A 21009-nucleotide genomic window follows, 5' to 3' on the forward strand; every position below is an offset into this window, starting at 1 on the left:
AGAGAGAGAGAGATAAAAGGATAGATTTTAATTAAAATATCTCGTAGTGTTACATAGATGAGATTTAAAAAGACCCGCCGTGTCGGTTGTCGTCGTCGTCGTCGTCGTCATCGTCGTCATCGTCGTCATCGTCGTCATCGTCCTCGTCGTTTCTCTTCCGTGGGACTCACTTCACCGCGTGCCATATCATGTGTAACGCGTGTGTAAAGGGTTAAACGGAAACTCACACCCACTCGTTCCTCCGTTCTCCTTTCTACGTCGAGCCGTGTATCAATGGTTCGGAAAATCGCGATGCGGATTATCCGATATTTTGCAGATCAATTTTAAAGGATACTATGAAACTCCATATTGGAAGAGCTTAAATAAGAACAAAGAGGAAAAGGTCATTCATATTTCAAAAAATTTAAGAAAGAAAAATAATATCCTGCGAAAATTTAACAATTAATTATTTTTAATTAAAAAAGAAAAACAGAACTGAATTATGAAAAATTTTCAATGAGCTTATAAGTCATTTGTTTGTTTCTTTTTTTTATAAGGTTGATTAATATTTCGAAAATATTAGTGTAATTAATTATTATTTGACTCTCGAGATACTTTTAAGTTTTTAATAAATAACAATTCTAATATATACTACTTCTTACCTCGAATAAGAGTTTACTATATAATTTTCGAACTAAACGATATGGTATGATAGAAAATGGCAAAAATAATTGATATTACAGTGAAACAAGAACCTAGTAAGATTGCAGGTGATCATGTAACTTTTAAGTAGCAAATAATTTTAAGTGCCAGATTTTATTGATTGTCATACCCATGCAGTAAAATTTTCTAATCTTGGTTTGCATTATGTTCAATTAAAAAATATACTTTTCCATCAGAAATATATACTATGTTTTAATATTAAGATAAAAAAAATTGTAATTCAATTCCATTTACGTATATCTAAGCTCGACAATATTCTCATCTCTAGGTTTCCTGTATTTTTCCTCGATAGATAGTAAAATGAAACACACTTACGTCGAGTTCATGGAACATACTGTAGATTAACAGCGTAGATACTAGGTGGCGGAAGTACCAACTGTAATTTAGGAATGCCCAGTGGCCTCGTAACGCTTGAGAGCTTCACGGAAATTGGGCCGAGTAAGTTTGAGTATCCCATGACTCGTTGTCATTGTCGTCATCGTCCTCATCGTCGTTGTATTTCAAAAGCAACCAAGGAGAACTGCTGTTAGGTTTCTCTTGTCACTGGGTTGTTCGTTTAACATATCGTTGACCTTTTCTAAAAGCCAAATACATAGTAAAGGTAACGCGTTTCTTTGATCGGCCAAGTTAATAATTCAATTATAATTGTTTTATGAAAATATTACAAATTTTTTTTCATGAAAATTGGTAATACCTAAATTAATCAAATATTACGAAGTTGGTCAATAATTTTTAGATGTATCCAAAATTCGTAGCTCATTTTAAAAATCAGTTTCTCTTTGTCAATCATTTCGGGGCTAATTTGTTTCCCAGAATATACAATTGCAAGCTTAATTCGTCAAATTTCAATCCCATTTACGAAAGACTGGATATTCAAGAAGAGGAATCAAAAGAATATAATTGATAAATCAATTTAATTAATTATACAAAAATTTTTGAGCTATTTTTTTTGTATGATAATGACTTAAATAAATATAAAATTGAATAATTACAGATGTAAATTGGATGCACATGAAAACACAGGAGTATGCACGTGACCGGTCAAGCAATATATTAAACTTGACCGTGCAGAATTCCGGAATGTCATTTGCACTTCGTTCGAAGGAAGATTAAGAAAAGAAGACAGTGAACACTGGGTAGTGGTAAACTAGTTGTCTACTTTAGAATGTCCTCGTCGAGTCTCTCTCGTTTTTGGAATTTCGCGGGTTGGTTATTGAAATTTTATGAAACAAACATGGCCGACAGATTTATCTACTAAATAATGGAACCGGTATGTTTATTAACGTAAAATTCGAATCTCCATTTAAATTAACTACAAGTTTTAAGGAAAAAGAACTTTGATAACAAACATACACACATATATCTATATGCACTAAAAATTGCGAAACATTTTCAAAATTCGGTATCTCTACAAAATATTTCTATACAAACTGTGATATTTCTTTAATTACTAACATCAAATATTCAAAAATGAAACTTTTTCTCACACCAACCGTATATATATATATATATTTACGTACACCTAGCTATATATTTCAATCTCACGTGTCACGTAGCGCACACAAACATACATAAACACAGATATCCTATATTCACGGAAGCGTGCCTCCTGAAAAACACATCTAGCGGTTGTTCCAAAGTTATTATTCACGTTTAGTACGGAGGTTCTACGTTCTAAAGAAAAAGAGAGAAATAGGGACTCTTGAGAAGTTAGAACTTGTATATAGAAAGAGAAGAGAATAGAAGAAAAAGAGAGAAAGAAAGAAAAAGTACTACATAGATATAGAAAGTACCAACCCAGTGACTACAGCAACAGCAGCTACAGCTACAACTATAGTACAGTTTAGTTACACGCTATTTGCGCACACAAATCCACACAAGTACGTACACATACTAATGCAATAGAATCAAGCACACAAGCCACAGTTAAACCACAGCTCATGTCAGTTACACGCTGCTACTACTACACATACACATATATATTATACTAATGCAAAAGGAGTAGGCACACAAGCTATGGCGGCAGCCAACTCGATCCGCTCACGACTAAATATATCTCTCTTTCTAGAGCTCCTCAAGGTCACAGCTTGGATTGGCTCACGGTAAAGTCCAAGCTCTTTCTATCTCTTTCTCTCTTTCTTGCTCTCTGACTTTACGCATTTATCTCTTTTTCACTTATTCGTTTAGTGTCCTCGTATGTTTCTTTACCACATTGTCGTTGTCGTCGTCGTCGTCGTCATCGTCATCGTCTTCTTCATCGTTGTGTTGTTTGTTGTTGTGTTGTATCGTCGTCGCTTCGTGTGGCCCACATGTCAACTTCTCGACAATGCCATATAGCAGAAAACATTCGAAGCACGTGTTCCTCGCGTTGAAAGCAAAGATATTCGCGGAAGAAAGAACGAGTTCTCAACTTCTATCATTGTCATTCAATCATCTAAATTATCCCTTTTACTATCTTTTCTATTTCTAGATTTCTTTTGCATTTCTTTTTCTTCCTCTTCTTCTTCCTCGTCTTATGTTTCTATTGTTTAGATAAAAAAAAAAGAAACAGGCTGATGCTGAGGATATTTTTAAAAAATTACTCGTTATAGATCTCAACTTTTTTCAATCCGTCGCGCCGTGATATTTTATAAAATGCGCCAATTTCGAATTAGGTATACATGTATGGTGAAAAATTCCCACAGTTAAATATGGTGAGAAATGTTTGTGATATAGCAATAAAAATGGGGAATGTAAGTGGTATATAAAGTACATGTGTTTGCATGTGTTTATGAGTTGGGGATCTTACGTAAGCAAATGTTACTTTTTTGTTTAAGAGTTAACGTTCTTTTTTAGTTAATTTGCTTGAAATGGGACGAGCTATCGATCGGCGTTACGTAATATGTATGTAAATATATACGTGATATGAGGAGAAAAGGGGGAGGTGAGAATTAAAAACCCATAACGAGGGTCAATCACTTTGAAATAGTATTTACTAATTATTACTGAAGGTCCGATTGATTATTTTACTAATTGAAATATCAATGTTTGAAAAATTATGAATTTGGAAACATTTTGTACAAATGTTACAAATTTTAAGAAAATTAATTTGGATATGAATTTTTTAAATACTTTACTATTAGTGATTTAAAATGTAAGAAAACAAATGTTCATATGACTTTAGAGAGAAACCATATATTAATATTATTTAAATTATTTTGATAGTGTTTCATCAAGCGTGGTCGAACTTCTGAACGAGGTCGTCGTAGATGTCGAGGTCGACCTGTTGCTGACAATGGATAATTAACGAACTATAGATCTCTCTTTAAAAAGCAACACACCAAAGTGTTTAATAATATTTATATATAATATTCGTATTAGCAATGGTCTTTATTATTAGTTCATTTAAATAATCTTCACAAAAGTAATTTTAAGAAAAACCCCCGATAAGGCTAAACAACAATTAGAAAAATAATCAAAAAAATTGTTGGATATACAGTCGAAACGTGACAACGAATCAGTCCCTTAGATTAACAAAAAATGGGAGGAAAAATAAAATAATGTCTCGTAACCATGGATTCTCCATGGTTTAGAGTAGTACCACAGTAGTCTGCGGTTTACCATGACCGATAACACACAGTCCAAGCCGACGTTTTTCGGTTGTACGTGAGATTAGGTTATTATTGGTGTACGCTTATATACACGTACATATTATAGAAATATATATACTATGTATAAATGTATATACACATTATGTATATATATATACATAACAGCTCAAGCCAATACCACTGCGTGTCCTGACAATCTGGCAATCTGGCAACCCTGCAAGAGCAGAAACAGCAGCAGCAGAGCGGCCAACAGTGTGTTGGGGTTGAATTTCAAACGCTCGAGGGACAGAGGGGGTCCGGCCTCTCTCTTTTGTATAAGGGGCACGAGGGCTCCGTTCGACGATGCTCTCTACGGCATAACGGTGAGTCTCGGCGGCCATATTGAGAGGCTTATGGCCGTCTGCCCGGTTCGGCCTGCTCGGTAAGCAGCAGCAGCAGTAACAGCAACAGCAACACTAGTAGTATCGGCTCGAGAGGAAAACCAAGTTCCCGTCCCCTCTTCCTATCCCCTATCCTTACCTTCTCTTCCTTTACGTGCCCTCCTTTGGCCTTTCCTTTTCCTGCAGGTAATTTTTTTCGAAACTTCGAAATCGGGTATTCTCTGATAATTCTCTATTCTACTCTTTTAAGGACGCTTAATGTCTTTAAAATAGAATTGGACAGTGTTGTTCTTTGATTTATGTCTTTGACAACAATCGTACAATTCTTTTCTTTTCCTTGAATAAATAATTTAAAAAAAAATAACCTTCATCCCTAGAAAACGATGGAATAAAGCAATGAAAATGAATGCCATCTGCTATTAAGATCCCCACCATTAATCGTGCGCATCTAGCGCCATCTACTTAGCAAGCAAGAGGAACAATTGTAAGCATACTATACAGGCAGACCCATTGAGCTTAAAACTTTCTAACCTAACAATTCATCCTTTAGTGTCTTCCATTCGTTTACCTTTTCCTGTTATTCTTTAGATAGATATACCGGGACAGTTTTTAATACTGTTCAAAGCTTAGGATTTTGAAAAGAACTGTAGACAATTTTAAATTGTTTAATAGTTTCTCTACTTTGTAACTCAATGAATAACATCTACACGTTGGGACGTTATATTTGCCTGGCGGATAATAAAAAAAAAAAAGTAAAATAATTAATCAGATATATTATAAAAGAAAAAGAAAGAAAAGTAATAAAAAAATATATCCATATAGTTCTTATGATTTTTCCTATTTTTGTCGCATTGCTTTGGTAAAACTTTCTTCGTTTACGCTCGATACGATGGAAAGTTACTGAGGAATAAGCCGGCAGCACGTTCGGTACTTTCCACGAGTATACTACGTACAGGCCTGCCTGTTCGCTCTTGGCTGCATCGAGCAGCCGTAATGGGCGACAGCGATGCTGCTGTGGTGGTAGTGTATGCTGACGTAGCGTACATATATGTATGTGTTGGTGTATGCCGACGTTAGCAAACACAAAAGTAGTAGCGATGTAGTAGCAGTAATGGTAGTAAAGTTGTGGTAGTAAAATAAAACTGTGTAGTTCAGTAACTGTGTGATAGCAGCTATAAGAGTAGTAGTAATGTTAGTGCGCTATGGTAGATAAAAATGTAAAGTAGTAGTGTAGTAATATAAAGATGTAGTAGTCCAGTAACTGTGTACTACAGTTACACAATAGCAATACTAGTGTGAGTAATAAAATAAAGATGTAGTAGATCAGTAGCAATACTAACAATAAGCTGGACTATAGACCAAAGCGAGACGATACTTGCTACGTATCGCACCACCGACGACACTCTTCTGTTTTTTCACGTTAAATGCGAGCGAACGACCAATTATAATGTCCGACAAGCGCGCATCCCATTTTTGCGCATGCGTTTAAACGATATGCACTCCATGTCCTTCGAAACATTGTATAATACATTTATTCGCGCGACAGACTTACTGACGATCGATTCAGTTGATCCTTTCAAATGCTTCAGAAAACCTTATAGTTATAATATATATTTACAAATGTATTTTATATAATATAAATATTGCAAAATAAAGATATGCATAGAATTTTCAAAATATATTAATCGTTAAAAAAAGTACTGTAATAATTTTACTCATTTTCATTTTTCATAAGAGTCGAGAACATTTTCAACGAAGGACCTATTAATTTTAATCTTAAGAAGAATTTATTAATGAAACTTTAAGAAGGGTCGGCGGATATTTCGATGGTTGAAAATCCCGCGAGAATACTATCACGCGTCTTACTAACTAATAAGAAATTCCGTAAGTAATCGCACGTTTCGCAACGGTCCTGACATCCGGTCTGGAAATAATCGTGCCATCCGTTTATATCAGACTACGTTATCTGCGTGAGATGTTTCGAAAGAGCGATAACTTTTTGAAAAACGCTCCGAGTAGAATGCGACCGAGAGAGGGTCGATCATTCCGCGACCCCATTTGCAGGGATTAAGTCATGTGACTACTGACGCGCATGCGTGCGTACAAGCAAGTAAACTCAAAGTACTTTTTATGCATGTATGCAAGAATTTACTTCGGCAACTCTTTCGTGAATCAACCCTCGTGCTTAGAACATCTACTAACACTTGTGTAATGTAAAAGAAGATTTGTAAAATCTAATCGTCCAAAAAAAAAACAAAAATACAAAACAATAAAATATTTAAACTAAATTTTGGGATTTATATGCCTAGTTCATAATCATTTTTATTTGTATTACTGTCAGGAGAAAAGAATTTCTATTAAAATAATTAAAGTATGTATAAAGGTAGATGTAAGAGAATGATCGTTATTGTTGTTGTTTGGTGTTATTGGAACATACAGATAGATAGATAGGTAGATAGAAAGAAAGAGAAAAAGAGAGATAGAGAGAGTATAAGTCTATTATGACGACGACGGTACGTTCTAGCCCCGCCGGTATTAATATCGATCTCGGCTTGGACGAAGGCAATGGGATCGACGAGAGTCGGCTGACGCGCATTGCCGTTGAACGGCTTTAGCCTAGGCAAGGAAATAAACGACGAAATGTAGAAAAAGAGGAAAAAAAAGAAGAAAAAGAAGAAAGAAAAAAGGATGAAAAATAAGGTTGAAAAACAATTAGAAAAACAGAGTCAAAAGGATACTACGATAAGAGAAATACGTTTCGTAGCGAAATAAAGGTGCGATTTCTTGGTCATCATCGTCGTCGTCGTCGTCGTCGTCGTCGTCATCGTCATCGCCGTCGCCGACGTTGTGTATCCTTATCCACCAGTAAAAGGAGAAAGAGAGAAAGAGATAGAAACAGATAGATAGGAAAAGGGGGCGTGCTGGAAGGGAGTGTGGAACGATATACGGGGAGAGAGTCGGCTCGTCGATGCCAGAGTTTGCGAGTGGTGCGAGAGTGGGGGACCGGAGAGGGCCGAAAATAACCGAAGTTGGAACGACCGAAGGAGAGAACGAGCGAGCGATCGGCACTGCGCGTAGCCTGCTGTGGCGCGTTCCCGTTTTTCGAAACGAACGAACGAGCAGCAAGCAGCTTCGACCTCTATCTATATCTCTGTCTCTTTCTCTCTCTAACTCTCGTTATCCGTTCTCGTCGCTCGCTTTGAAATACGGCCATAGATCGGAGGCCAAGTAAACGAGTGGTATGCGAGTCGTCCTTCCTGTAGATATACACATATATGTGCTGGGGTATATACATTCATATATACGTATTACGTATATATAAAGAGAGCTGTATATTGTATATATGTGCCAGCTGTAATGTTTCCGTTTATAAGAAAAAGATAAAAAAGAAAAGAGAGAGAGAGAGAAAGAAAGAAATAATTGTTAACGCAAAAAGCAACGTTGCGTCGGTACGGAGTGTCCTGGTGATGCGGGTACACAACCGATGGAACGATCTCGTCGAGAGAGTAAATAGGACGAAGAGGAAGCCTCCACCACATTGCTCCGCACCCCTAGAAGAGTGAACGCGGCTGAGTAGTCCCCCGCGGCGACCGATCGAAGTACGCCGCTCGGTTTCTCTCGAGCGTGCGTACACAGTATAGAGAGAGAACCAGAAAGAGAGAGAGAGAAAGATAAAAAGAGGAGAGTCGAGCTACAGAGAATGGTGGGGGAAATACGAAGAGAGGAGCCCCAGAGTGGGGATCAGGGCGACACGTTACTTCGCGCGTACATCCGGCCCGGGATTCGCACGCGCTCTTCGTACACATAGTCTATCTCTCTCTTTTTCTATTGGATGCACGAGGGAATTAAAGCAAAATATATATACAACCAAAAAATCTAATTCCTTCGAATATAATATATGAAATAAATTTAGAAAATGATATTTGAATATAAAAGTAATAGGTTTTCTAAAAGAGAAGAGAACGTTATAATCTGGCCACTGAGGTCGCCCAACGTCAAGGCTTGCGCTGCGCTGCGCACGTTCATAGAATTGTTGAGAAGGTAATATCGAGTATCAGTTTAGTATTATCGCCAGAGTTATTTCCTCTTCAAAGTGATGTTACATGGACGTTCGTGCGTAGTCTACTAGTAGTAGTTTAGTAGTAACGAAAATTTTTGGTTAAAATAACAGAGGAAGAGAGAGAGAGAAAGAGATAAAGTAGGGAGTGGTAGGGGTAGTGGAAGGAAAGAGTGGTGGAAGGACGCGACGACAGCTGGAGCAGAAAGAGAGAGAGAGGTGTGTTGGAGTTGTCGGGGTGGGGGGAAAGAAAGGGAAAGAGGGAGGATAGAGTCGGTGGGAGGAGGGAGAAACATGCCGAGCGGTGCTGCTCCCTATTGGCGACGTCGAGTCGCGACTCCCCACCCGGGACAGTCGAACGAGGTTCGAAGGCGAGCTCTTGGTTTGTAACCACGGTGATTTTCCCTGACTAGGGTACGCGCAAGACTTCGTTCCGCTACCTACCCTGATCAGCTTAGCGCGTTCCTCCTCTCTCATCAGTGTCTGTGCACTCTCCTCGTGTCGGTTTAGTTGTTCTCGTCGTCTCTTCGTAGTCGTTAGTTGTCTCTCGTCGCGTCATCGTCGTCTAGATTTGACTTGACTTTGCTACTCATTTTAAAGTCTAGTTAAATGATAACGACTATCATCAGAAGAGAGACAAAGATATATTATTCTATTTGAACACGTATTTGATATCGAGTTATTGTGCGCTTATTTGCTTGGTGAACAGGCGCATTCGAGAGAACCGATCGAAAAGCAGAGACACGTAGAAAGCAAAAAAGATACAACGAGGTATTGTGTTAGCAGAAAAGGGAAGTAGAGATTGAGAAGAATTTTTATTTAATAAAAAGGAAAGAAAAGCTTGCTACGAGAGGAAAGAAAAGAGGATTTATCACAAAGGCTACGGAAACGAAATTAAACGAAACAGAACGAAGTTAAGTTCGGCTGACGTGCTTTATTCGTCGTCATCGCCGTCTTAACAGTCGTAGCAGAGTTGTCGTGGTGGTGTCGTCGTCACGTCCTCTCTTTTTCTCGTCGATACAGTGTGTGTGCGCGCGCGCGTGTCTCTTTGCGAACGCGTCCCACGCGTGTGTCGCGTATCACCGCCGCCGGTGAAACCGAGAGAATTTGAACGAGGCAGAGGGTAAAATAGGATTTCTCGCGTGGTCCTCTCCCGCGGTGGGAGGAGGGTTGGTGTGCACGGAGGTGCGAGCGCGAAAGAGAGAAAGAGAAGACAGAAGGAGAGAGAGAGAGATACAGTATCGAGAAACGTGAGAGCGAGAAGGACGGTAAACACAGCTCTGGAGTTGAAAGCGAATAAGCAGCAGAGTGAGAGAGACGTATTACGGTGTGTGACAAACACCGACGTTACGTGCGAAGAAGGGGAGAGATAGTAGGAGACAAAGATAAGGTCGAAGGAAGAGAGGAAGAGGGCAAGAGGGAGGGAGGGAGAGAGAGAGAGAGAGTTGTGGCGTGAAGGAAGTGAAGCGACGGAGACGGGTGCGCTACTCGGAGGCGCTGTCGCTGCGCCCTAACGGCCGTTCTACGAAGCTTAGTTATCACAATGGCTTCCGCGAAAGATTCATCAGCTTTCTTTACGAGGGGTACGGCAAATCAGTTCGAGCACGTATTGAAATTGTATCCGCAGGCGCTCAGGCTTAAGGCCGAACGAAAGACGAAAAAACCAGAAGAACTGATCAAGTTGGATAATTGGTAAGTTAATTGCAAAGACGACCCGTCATGACACGACTCTTGTATCTCTGTCTGTCTCTTTCTTTCTCCATCTCTCTTATGTATCCCTACTTCTCTCTTTATCTCTTTTTTCTTTCTTATTTTTTCTTATTAACCCTCTTTTCTTTTTTCCTTCTCTTCCCCCTATTCCCGACGAACAGCATTCTCTATTTCTTCGAGTGCCTCAAGTTTACAGAGCCGACACACCGGCCCTCCTTTTGGTTGAGGGGCTTCATCGGCGGGCACGCACGGGACAATGAACTCGTGGCGCGCCAGTTGCCAGCGCGTACCGAACTGTGCGTGTTCGCCACCACGATCCCCCTTGTCTGCCTGCCTGCTGTTTCTGCTCCTGCTGCTGCTGTTGCTGCTGTTGTCGTCGTCGTCGTCGTCGTCGTCGTCGTCGTCGTCGTCGTCGTCGTCGTCGTCGTCGTCGTCGTCGTCGTCGTCGTTGTCGTTGTCGTTGTCGTCGTTGTCGTCGTTACTGCTACTTGATCCTAGATAGCGTATTTACCTCTCGTATCATTTTGATCGACGACTATAATCTGACTCGAGACTTTACAGCGAGAGTAGTTTGGTTACAGAAAATAAGGGAGCGGTGGAATAACGAAGAGGGGTTAGGAGGAAGATAGCACGATCGGTTCGAAAGCCGTGACCGCGCTTCGTCCAACCAACCCGGAGAGAGGCACGTCACGTGGCTCTTCTAACAGACGTCTCTTCGGACGTTTCGTGATCGATGGACGATGTCGCTCTTTCTTTCTCGTTTTCTCTATCCATTCATTTATCTGTTTCACTCCCACATTCAATTCTTCTCTGTTATTATCATTATAAAAGACCAGGGCTTTTCTTTTTTACACGTAAAAAATACTATTCTATATATCTTATTTTTTTATTTGTACATTTTGTTGTTGTGCGGTTGATTTCTCGTTATTTCAAAAATTAAAAAAACGCGCGCGCGTCAAATGAACCAACCAACCAGCTAGCAAACAAGTAAGCGGGCAGAGTAGTTCCCCATTCTCCCTGCGTCGGAATTTTCGTGCCGACTCATCGACGCTCGGCTCTCGACGTTGCCGTTATTCCATCGTCTAGCATAAGGGCGTTACACGCGCTGCTTCTTTCTCCTTTTTTTTTTTTTGATACCGTATTATTTTCAATTTTTTAAATAACTTTTGTTACGAACAGATCTCAACAGTTGTACCTAATTTATGTATTACATTAAATTAAACGAAAATGAAAGAAGATAAGGGAGGGGAGAAAAATAAATTCAGCTAAAAAAATAAAAAGAAATACTTTGACAAAAATTTGGCGCGACAACCCTATAGCGAATGAATTTCCATTGTTGTATTATTGTGGATTTTTGAACGAATCGTTCGTACTGCGTGAGAGATAGAGAGAACTGGCAACAAGGCCTTCGCAAAAGAGTCCCGACCGACCCGTCGCTTTCACGGCGTCGCGCGAACGCGCTCTACCTCGGCTCCTCCCCCTCTACATACCCCTACCACCATTCCACTACCACTTCTACATACACTACTACCAACGTCACCAATACAACCAACAGCAGCAGCAGCAGCAGCAGCAGCCTGTGCTACAATTAATGAACCTTTCTTCTTTCTTCTCTTTCTTTTTCTCTTTCTCTTCCTCTTTTCTTCATCTTAATATCTATCTTTCTTTATCTATACTCTCATTCGTTATTCTTAATAACTTTTAATTCTTTCACTGTACTATATTCTTGATTAAATCTTTTATGTGTACACGTACATGTGTATAATACTAAAAATTCTTCACAATGAAGACAATTTATTAAAAATTAGTTAAAACTAAAGATATTACTATCCAAGTTTTCATATTTTTCTTTTGATTTTTCTTTGTGTCAAGAAATGGCGGGGGTAGTTAGAAAACAAGGAGTGGGGAATACTTTAGAACGCGAAACTCGTGTCTGTGCTTCCACGCATTTTTAATTTTTTGTCTCCTTTTGTTTTGGTCTTTTATTTTTACCGGTGTTCCTCGTTTTCTCTCACATCAGTAGCTTGTGTATGCAAACGGTCGTATTTTTTTTTTATTTCTTGTTTTTTCAAGTAACGATAAACGGTATTTTTTATCGGTCTCCATTTTCGTATACCAAGTTAAAAATTTATTGAATTTGCTTTTTTTTTCTTTTTTTTTTTTAGGGGAAAACTTTTAGAAAATATTTTTTTTTCCTTCCTGTGAATTATTTTAAATTAATACAATCAAATTTTTGTTGAAACGTGAAGTTTTTTCGTTCGAAGACGTGTTTCGGTTCGTGGGCTACGTGCCATGTGCCTCGTACTCGCATTTCATGGCGTCGCTCTTACCTTTTTTTTTTAAATGGTTGCAAACATTTTAATCTTTTTTTTTTATCGAGTAACACGTGATCTCTTTTCTTCGGTTTTTACTATTGCAAAGTCGTCCATTCGCGTTTTTGTCAATATGCGAAGTATATTTTTCTTTTTTATTAATCTCACTCATAGAATTGTATTTTTCTTGCGCTTAGCTTTCGTCATTTTTCTTCCACCTCCACTATCGAAATAGCTTAACCTCCCACTCCTGCTCTTATTATTACTACACTACGACTACTACCACACTCTACTTCTTCTCCATCAATGTAAGCGCACGTGTTTCTACTTTCTACAAAACAATCATTTTCACGTAACTATACTCGACTATTGATATTTAAATTACCCGCGCTTTTAAATAATTCACAATCGACCAATCATGAATGACAATGAATATAAACGAATCCGATGATCAGGATCGACGTGGATTTTACAAAAAACGTTTGATCATTTATTTTCGCAATCTTTTGATAACGAAAACAACAAAATTTCATTTTTGTTTTGCGACTTCTTCATAAAAAAAAAAAAAAATAAATTCCTTTCGGTTTGCGACCTTTAAAAAGATAAAAATATAAAATATATGTTAGCAACCCAAATGGAAATTAGAACCATTCTTGACATCACGAATATTCGTGATGAGGACACGTCGCGTGTACGCATCGTCGTCGTTGTCCGTTGTGTGCTTCACGAGAACTCGAGCTTCAATTCTAGTGGCGTCGTCACGTCTGCTTTAATTAATTAAAAGCAGGTTGTGGAGCCTTCGTTAAATTCTGCATTAACGCTCTCTCCATACATTTTTTTTTACTTCCTTACCCTTTCCTCTCCTTCTCTCCCTCTTTGGAACGAACGATCAACGTTTGGTTAGAACCTAACGACGATGCCAATAACGTTAATGATGATAATCGAATCGCTTTTACTTCCGAACGATGCTTCCTGTTATAAAATTAAACTTGATTAAATATGGAAATAAAAAAAAATTCGAAGAAAAAAATATTAAAAATATGACTTCGTTTATATCATTACATACACAGCAGAAATACACATGCATAAACGGTTTTTACTGTATCAGCTGATGTAAAAGAATTAAACGAAAGCGAACATCAACTGAGAGCCCGTTACACATACAGCGATAAACTAAAACAAAAAAACACAGTTATACCAAGTCGTTAAGTGCATTCAACGACAATTTAATGAACTCTCATGTCAGTGTTCATTGATATTTTTCAGACATTTTAAAAAACAATTTTGCCTTTTTATATTACTAATGTGAATAATTAATACAGGATATAACGATATAATTAGTTAACGTAACCCTACATCTGCTTTTCTAATTAGAATGTTTAATGGGCAATTACCTTTGTCGATAACAGCGATTTGCTTCTTATCAACCGAGTACAAAAATATTTTTTCTTTTATTTTGAAACTCCTATTTTTTCCCCCTTACTTGATTTCTTTCGACATTAGAAAGAATTCTTACCGTTAGATTTGAACTTTCTACTTCGACAACAAATGTAGGATGACTCGAAAGTTGTTGGAAGGTTTTGAAAACTAATGAGTCTGTTTTAAGGCAATTTAGGCTAATTTTTGTTATGATTGTAAAGCTACAAGCATAATAAATCTTTTATAATTTAAAGATATTAGCGTACCGAGTCTCGAAGAAAGAGGAGTAATTAAATTTTAAAATCACCTTAGAACTTTCGGCCCACCTTGTACCAGCTTTCTTCTTGTCTCATTCTGTAGTTATCGTCCTACTGTTGTTACTGTTAGTAGTAGTCTGCTAGTCTTAAAGTAACTAGTTGCAAGAGTTATCACATTGAGTTTATATATGTGCGTATACACACATTCATACATATATATATGTATATATACTTACATGAGCACGAACATGAATCAAACGATGTTGATAAAGAGATATACTGGCTTTAAACATGTTACATGCGAGAAAAATGGCTGCTGAGAGCCGAACGGATATCCTAATGAGCGTTGTCGTCGTCAGCTCGAAAAGTAGTGACGAGACAACTATACTCAAAAATAAATTAATCTCTTCAAGGATACCAATACATTTACACATTATTTTTTCTCAATTTGTGGAATAATATATAATTAAATTTACTGGGAAATTTTTGAACAGTTATAACAAAAATTTTGTTTTATTACAGCAGTGGTAGTGTTGTAATATAATTAATGGTATTAACAAACAAATTTTATTATAGTAAATATTATTGCAGTAATAAAATAAAATTTATTAAAAAAATTAATCATTTTTACTCATCTTAGAGAGAAAAATGGTGATATTTATCCCCCCCGTTGTACGATAAGCACCACCGCACCACCATCGACGCCACTGCCATTTTTGAATAGCTCGATTTCTTGTGTGTTTCTTTAAATTCGGACTGAAGAAAAAAGAAAATAATTATTGATCCAATGGCGCATTGTTCATTTTTAATTTGTTCTATTTTATTGCCAGTCAATTTTCACGAACTTTTGTGATTTATTATTTCGTTTGTTCATTCGAACGTTTTCAAATATATGCTAACGCACGTACACGATTTGTTGTTTGTGTTTGTAAGTTCCGTTCTTCTATTCGGACGTTTATAATACACCACTTAATTTTTTTTAGGCGACTGCATTGTTACATTTCGAATGGGCACGTAATTCTAATACTTTCATTGCAATTTTTTCACTTTTTTTTTCTTTTCTTTTCTTTTCTTTTCTTTTCTTTTTTTTTTTCAATTTTCTCTTTTGCTCGTATAAAGTGTGTGTTCCGTTGTATATTTAATTTATTTAACAGAATAAATGTAGAGTTAACTTGAGCGAGGAATTTGATTCGTATGCAAATATGTATTTTTTTTTTGTCAATTTGTTTGCAATAATTTTAGAATTACTCGATGTGTAATAGAATAAAATATCGTGTAATTTTTTTATTCTTTCTCTTCCCCCTCTTCTTCCAAAAAAGTTTCGCAAGATGGCGGCAACACCAGTAAGCAGAACCGATCCTGTCCACTAGTTTTTTGTCGATTTCCGAGTTCGTTAAACCGATCAAAATATTTGGGTCAAATGGCCTGTAATTGAATATCGACGTTTCTCTCTCTCTCTCTCTCTCTTCCTCTCTCTCTTTCTTTCTTTCTATCTATCTACTATCCATCCATCCATCCATCCATCCATCTGTCAGTCTGTCTCTTTCTAACGACCATCCGTCAATTCCTCTGCTGAGTGCCAATCGCGATTAACCAACAACTATTTTCAACCTCGTTTCGCATCGTCTTTTAGTATTTTTGCTTTTATACCAAATTTTTGTGTAAAATTTAAAAACGATATAAACAATTTTGATAGATTAGCGCAGAACTATTGAGAAATGATCGAACTTGATCCTTGAACAAATATTTCTTCGGGTGCCCCCAATGTCTTTAGAAGTTAAAGCAATAATTTCAATATTTCTTACGTAACAACAGAATGGTAGTCATCTTTCAATGTTGATCGGTTTCCACATTTTACTGTTTTATTAATACAATCCGCACTTGTCCAATCTAGTCATAACTTCTTTTTTATTACACGTTTTACATACTTTAATCCTATGCTCAGAAAATAGAAAAGTTCAATTTCATTTGAAAAATTTTGAAGAGTTTATAATACATTTATTATAATAAAATAATTGTAATAATTGTAATAATAATAATAATAATAATAATAATAGCAGAATATAAGTATGTTGTTTAAAATGACTTAGGAATTTTGTGCACACCCAAAAAATTATGCCGCAACCTTATACAATATAGCTAAACATATTACTGTATTACTTATAACGAATGTTCTAAAAAAAAAAATATTTTTTTAATAATATTATAAACATATCTACATGATAAATTTTCAAACTATAGTATACAACGTACTGTAGTATTGGTGTTAGATCAGATTGAATCACTATATCGCAAAGAGAAGCGTGGGACATAATCCTCGTTTTGAAGCGTTAGTGTGCTGATTGTGTCAAGGTTGTTTTTGTAGGGAATTATTCTTTCTTTCTCTTTCTCTTTCTTTCTTTCTTTCTTTCCTTCTTTCTTTCTTTCTTTCTCTCTTTCTCTCGCTTTCTGTGTAAGCCGTGAACGCGCCTCTCAAAATGGAGTCTCGGTTGCTCTATCTTGAAAAGGCATTCCGTTCTTGCTTGCTTGCTTGCTTGCTTGCTCACTGGCCTCGTGAAAGGAAAAACGATTCGAAAGAAACTACTTTATTCTTTTTTCTTTTTTTTTTTTTTTTCTTTTTATATTCAAGTCCTCTATCATAGAATTTATATCTGACCCTTTTCGGCCCTTTTAATACTATTTCTTTTTCTTTTTTTCTTTTTTTGTTAAAATTGTTCTTTTTTCCTTTTTGGTTTTTATCTTTTCGTTTTCACAATCATCGACAACGAACGTTTGTTGTTAGAAAATTGAACAAATTCTCATCCCTCTTACCTAATATCTCATCTTCTTTGTTCCCCTCGAAAGTTAACTTAGAACGACAATATAACGAACGTTATGGCTCGTTGGTTTCTCTTCCTTTTGTCTCCGTTAATGCTACGCGAGGGTAAATCAAAAGTTTCTATCCGTTTTTAAAAATCAATCACTCTTTTTTAAGACAAGTAAGCTTGCAATTAGAAACTCTCGTGCAAGTTTTATTTATTCTTTATATCATCTTTCAACTTTTGGCTCATCTTATTATTTATCGTTATCATTATATTATGTTTATTACACTATTACTATTATAATTATTGTATTACTCAACTATGATTATAACATTACTACATCACCACTACTGTTACAATTATTGTACTACTATTACAATTAGTGCATCACTGCTACTACACTACTACTATTATAATTATTGCATTACCATTACTACATCACACTATACTACTACTATTATAATTACTATACTATTATTATTATACCACAATTACAACTACTATGAGTTTTCTTAAGCTGTTAGTATACCTTCTTTCTTTGTTCATCGTATTTTCCTGTCAGATACTATGAAGTTAACACTATCAGTTCGCATTGTGAATAGTCTACTGAGCGAGTTACTTCTCGGTCTCTTTGCAGAGATGGTTAAAGAGCATAAAACTTTACCAAGAGTCCTCCTCTCCTTCACACGCTTTCTATTTTTTTTTTATTCTTATATTTCATTTTTATCAATCTTTCTACGGTGTGTAAAATATATAGATATTATAAAATTTCATAATTTTGTATGTGAAATTTCATTCTTTCTCTAGACACGTACGATTATTTGATTGCTAAAATGTAATGATTACTTATTCCGCATTTGAATGTAATTCAATGTAAAATTATCCAAGTTTAATTGATATTAGAATATAAAATATTATAATATTGAAAAACGTATTTGAAATTCTTGATTAATCCAATAGATTACTAGAGCGAACACAATGATCGAAATACTTTTTCAATGTAAATTACACAAAGAAAAACAATTTTGCTCTAATATTTGTCAAAAAAAAGAAAAGAACTCTATCTTACTTTGTATCGTATTCCTTCTTTTTATTCCTTCGGTTGAAGTTTTAAAAAAAGAGCAAAAAATGTTATTATGCAGCAAAACCTTCTACTTTAAACCGATAACAAGAACCATTCTTGATTACAACTTGGATAAAAAGTAAGATAGTATGTAAGTATACATAGTTACTAGTCATAGTCCTTTTTAAACGTGCATGTCGTGTCGTCGTAGTTGTTCCACGCGCAGTTCCTCGATCCCAAACCGGATACGAGGAAACCACTTTACGCGGCGTTACTCCTAATCGACGATTTCATGCATTCTACTCGACCACACAATTGCGTCATCTTCCGCGTATTTCTGATTTCTACGCGTACCCCTTCTTTCCGCGTACACATATATATATATACATACATATTATACGTGTGCCATGAGTATTCTTAGTATACCGATACTTGCTAACTTTATTGTTTATCTCTTTATGTGAGGGATCATCGTAAACTATACTTAATTTTTTATTTATTTTCCTCTTTCGCCAGGTATCAAAATGAACTACCGAAGAAGATAAAATCACGTGGAAAAGATGCTCATCTCAATCACGAGGAATTGGTACAAGCAATGAAATGGAAACAAGCAGTGAGTGAATCAATCAATAAATCAATCAATCAATCAATCAATTAATCAATCAGTCAGTCAGTCAGTCAATTCATCGGTGGTGTCGTCGCCATATTTTTCTGATCACACTTATATATTTGTGAATTTCAACAATAATCTTCATAAAACAAAAACAAAACAAAAAACCATGTTTATTTCTTATCGTTTTATTTTATTTTTCTTCTTTCTTTCTTTTCTTTTCTATGTTCTTCCAGCGCGGAAAGTATTATCCACAACTTTCATACCTGATCAAAGTGAACACACCACGTGCCGTAATGGCGGAGACAAAGAAGGCTTTCAAAAAACTTCCGAATTTGGAACAGGCCATCACCGCATTGTCAAATTTAAAAGGTGTTGGTACTACGATGGCATCGGCGTTACTTGCTGCCGCATCACCAGAATGTGCGCCATTCATGGCGGACGAGTGTCTTATGGCGATACCTGAGATCGAGGGAATAGATTACACTACCAAGGAATATCTTAAATTTGTTCAGCACATTCAGACCACTGTCGACAGGTTGAACAAACAGAGTAAGTATATATATATAGATATATATATATATTATATATATATATATATTCCCTACAATCAAAAATTCGATGTCTCTTATGTGAGCGTGGGGCTTGTTAAAAGGGAAGGGAGAAAGAACAAATAAATAGAAAAAGAAAAAAAAAGAGAAAAAAAAAATAATAAGAACGTACACATAAGTAGGTGCAAAAATGATTGTGTGAATTTCAGCGTCAAATGGTAAATCATGGAGCCCACACAGGGTGGAGATGGCACTGTGGACCCATTACGTCGCGTGCGAATTAAAACCAGAATTGTTGGAGGGTATACCGGTTTCGACGGAAAACGGTAATTCGCATCCGTCCAGCAACGGTGAAGCGACTGAACCATCGGACGACAGCAATCAAGAGGGTGCCGTTGTAGTAGTTGCGAACGGTAAAGAGCCTGGCAGCATCGACCCAGCGGCCATCGATGAGAACAGCACGACCACGTCCTTCAACGAGGATTCAATGGATAAGCCTGCCACTCCCATAACCGTAGCCGTGCCGAGCGAGGACACGAACGATTCTCTCGCGACGAATGAGAATGATGATAGCAATAATACACCACGGTTAACGGATAGCGAGGACACCGAGGACTCGCAAGACGTTCAGGAGCCGCCCTCTAAGAAGAGTAAGAAGTGACCCACCAGCATAGACCAACGCGTTACGACGATGATGATGACAACGACGAGCAGTAGCAGCAGCAAGCAGCAGCAGCAGCAGCAGCGGCAGCAGCGGCGGTGGCAACAAAGGAAATGCCAACAGTAGCAGCTGCAGTAGCAGCAGCGGCAGCAACAGCAGTAACAATAACAGTAACAATAACAGTAACAATAACAGTAACAACAGCGTCAGTGCTCTCGGTTCTAATTTAACGCTGATCGCGGCGAGGCGTTTTTAAAGAAAAATAAAAAGAAAAGAAAAGAGAAAAAAAAGGAAAAGAAAAAGAAAATTATTAAAAAAATGATGAAGAAACAAAACCGCCAGGGCCATAGATCAGGGTCATAAAGAAAACCCATCGGCACATATATATATCTATATATATAAAACAACAACAACAAAAAATAACATATACATAAATGCATACTTACATACGGAAAACACTGAGAAAACACATGTACCACGGTCGTTTCGACGATCCTCTTTAACTCCTACTCACTTACTCATTCGCTCGTTCGCTCGTTTGTTCGTTCGTTCGTTCGTTCGTTCATTCGTTACTAGCTAGCTAGCTCGCTAGCTGGATCACACCAAGAGCTGCTTCTCTTCTCGTCTCTACTCTTCTCTTCTCTTCCTCGTTCGTCCAAGTACTCAACGTTCAACACATTCTTTCTCCTCTTACATACTTTCACGTATATACATGCGCACATGTCAACCTCACACTCTCTCATCCATTCACTCCGCGTTTTTGTATCACTCTCCCTCTCTTTCTCTCTTTTTTTTATCAACATCATGTTCCACTCTTTCTTTTTCTTTTTTCTGGTTTTTAAATTTTCCCTTTCCTTCTTTCTTTCTTTCTCCCTTTCTCTCTCTCTCTCTCTCTC

General features: G+C 37.0%; 1 protein-coding gene and 3 long non-coding RNA genes across 4 annotated transcripts; 2 read left to right on the plus strand and 2 right to left on the minus strand.

The window, feature by feature from the left end:
• Window positions 1–590: 590 nt before the first annotated feature.
• On the minus strand, window positions 591–6313 carry LOC122523294. Its single transcript, XR_006305275.1, has 3 exons — window positions 6013–6313; window positions 2500–3223; window positions 591–1279 (listed from the first exon to the last, which is right to left on the minus strand). It is a non-coding gene; the product is annotated as an uncharacterized LOC122523294 (long non-coding RNA).
• LOC122523295 lies at window positions 3351–4964 on the plus strand. The gene is made up of 3 exons (XR_006305276.1): window positions 3351–3434; window positions 3538–3625; window positions 3907–4964. It is a non-coding gene; the product is annotated as an uncharacterized LOC122523295 (long non-coding RNA).
• A 2679-nt stretch (window positions 6314–8992) lies between the features above and the next one.
• Window positions 8993–20403, plus strand: LOC122523296. The gene is made up of 4 exons (XM_043644969.1): window positions 8993–10421; window positions 18808–18904; window positions 19138–19453; window positions 19662–20403. Exons 1-4 carry the CDS (start codon window positions 10273–10275, stop codon window positions 20111–20113), a joined length of 1014 nt encoding a protein of 337 aa, XP_043500904.1. The 5' UTR covers window positions 8993–10272; the 3' UTR covers window positions 20114–20403.
• LOC122523297 lies at window positions 13301–14836 on the minus strand. Its single transcript, XR_006305277.1, has 4 exons — window positions 14478–14836; window positions 13818–13924; window positions 13604–13723; window positions 13301–13515 (listed from the first exon to the last, which is right to left on the minus strand). It is a non-coding gene; the product is annotated as an uncharacterized LOC122523297 (long non-coding RNA).
• Window positions 20404–21009: the final 606 nt, after the last annotated feature.

Source organism: Polistes fuscatus, unplaced genomic scaffold, assembly GCF_010416935.1.
Source record: "Polistes fuscatus isolate 324 unplaced genomic scaffold, CU_Pfus_HIC Scaffold6, whole genome shotgun sequence".
Lineage (NCBI taxonomy): Eukaryota > Metazoa > Arthropoda > Insecta > Hymenoptera > Vespidae > Polistes > Polistes fuscatus.

What these genes read in the sequence shown, in the direction of transcription:
- LOC122523296 (XM_043644969.1), top strand. Translation starts at nt 10,273, where the DNA reads ATGGCTTCCGCGAAAGATTCATCAGCTTTCTTTACGAGGGGTACGGCA. An exon ending in CTGATCAAGTTGGATAATTG is followed by an intron (nt 10,422 to 18,807) that starts GTAAGTTAATTG and finishes CTCTTTCGCCAG; the next exon opens with GTATCAAAATGAACTACCGA. An exon ending in CGACAGGTTGAACAAACAGA is followed by an intron (nt 19,454 to 19,661) that starts GTAAGTATATAT and finishes TGTGAATTTCAG; the next exon opens with CGTCAAATGGTAAATCATGG.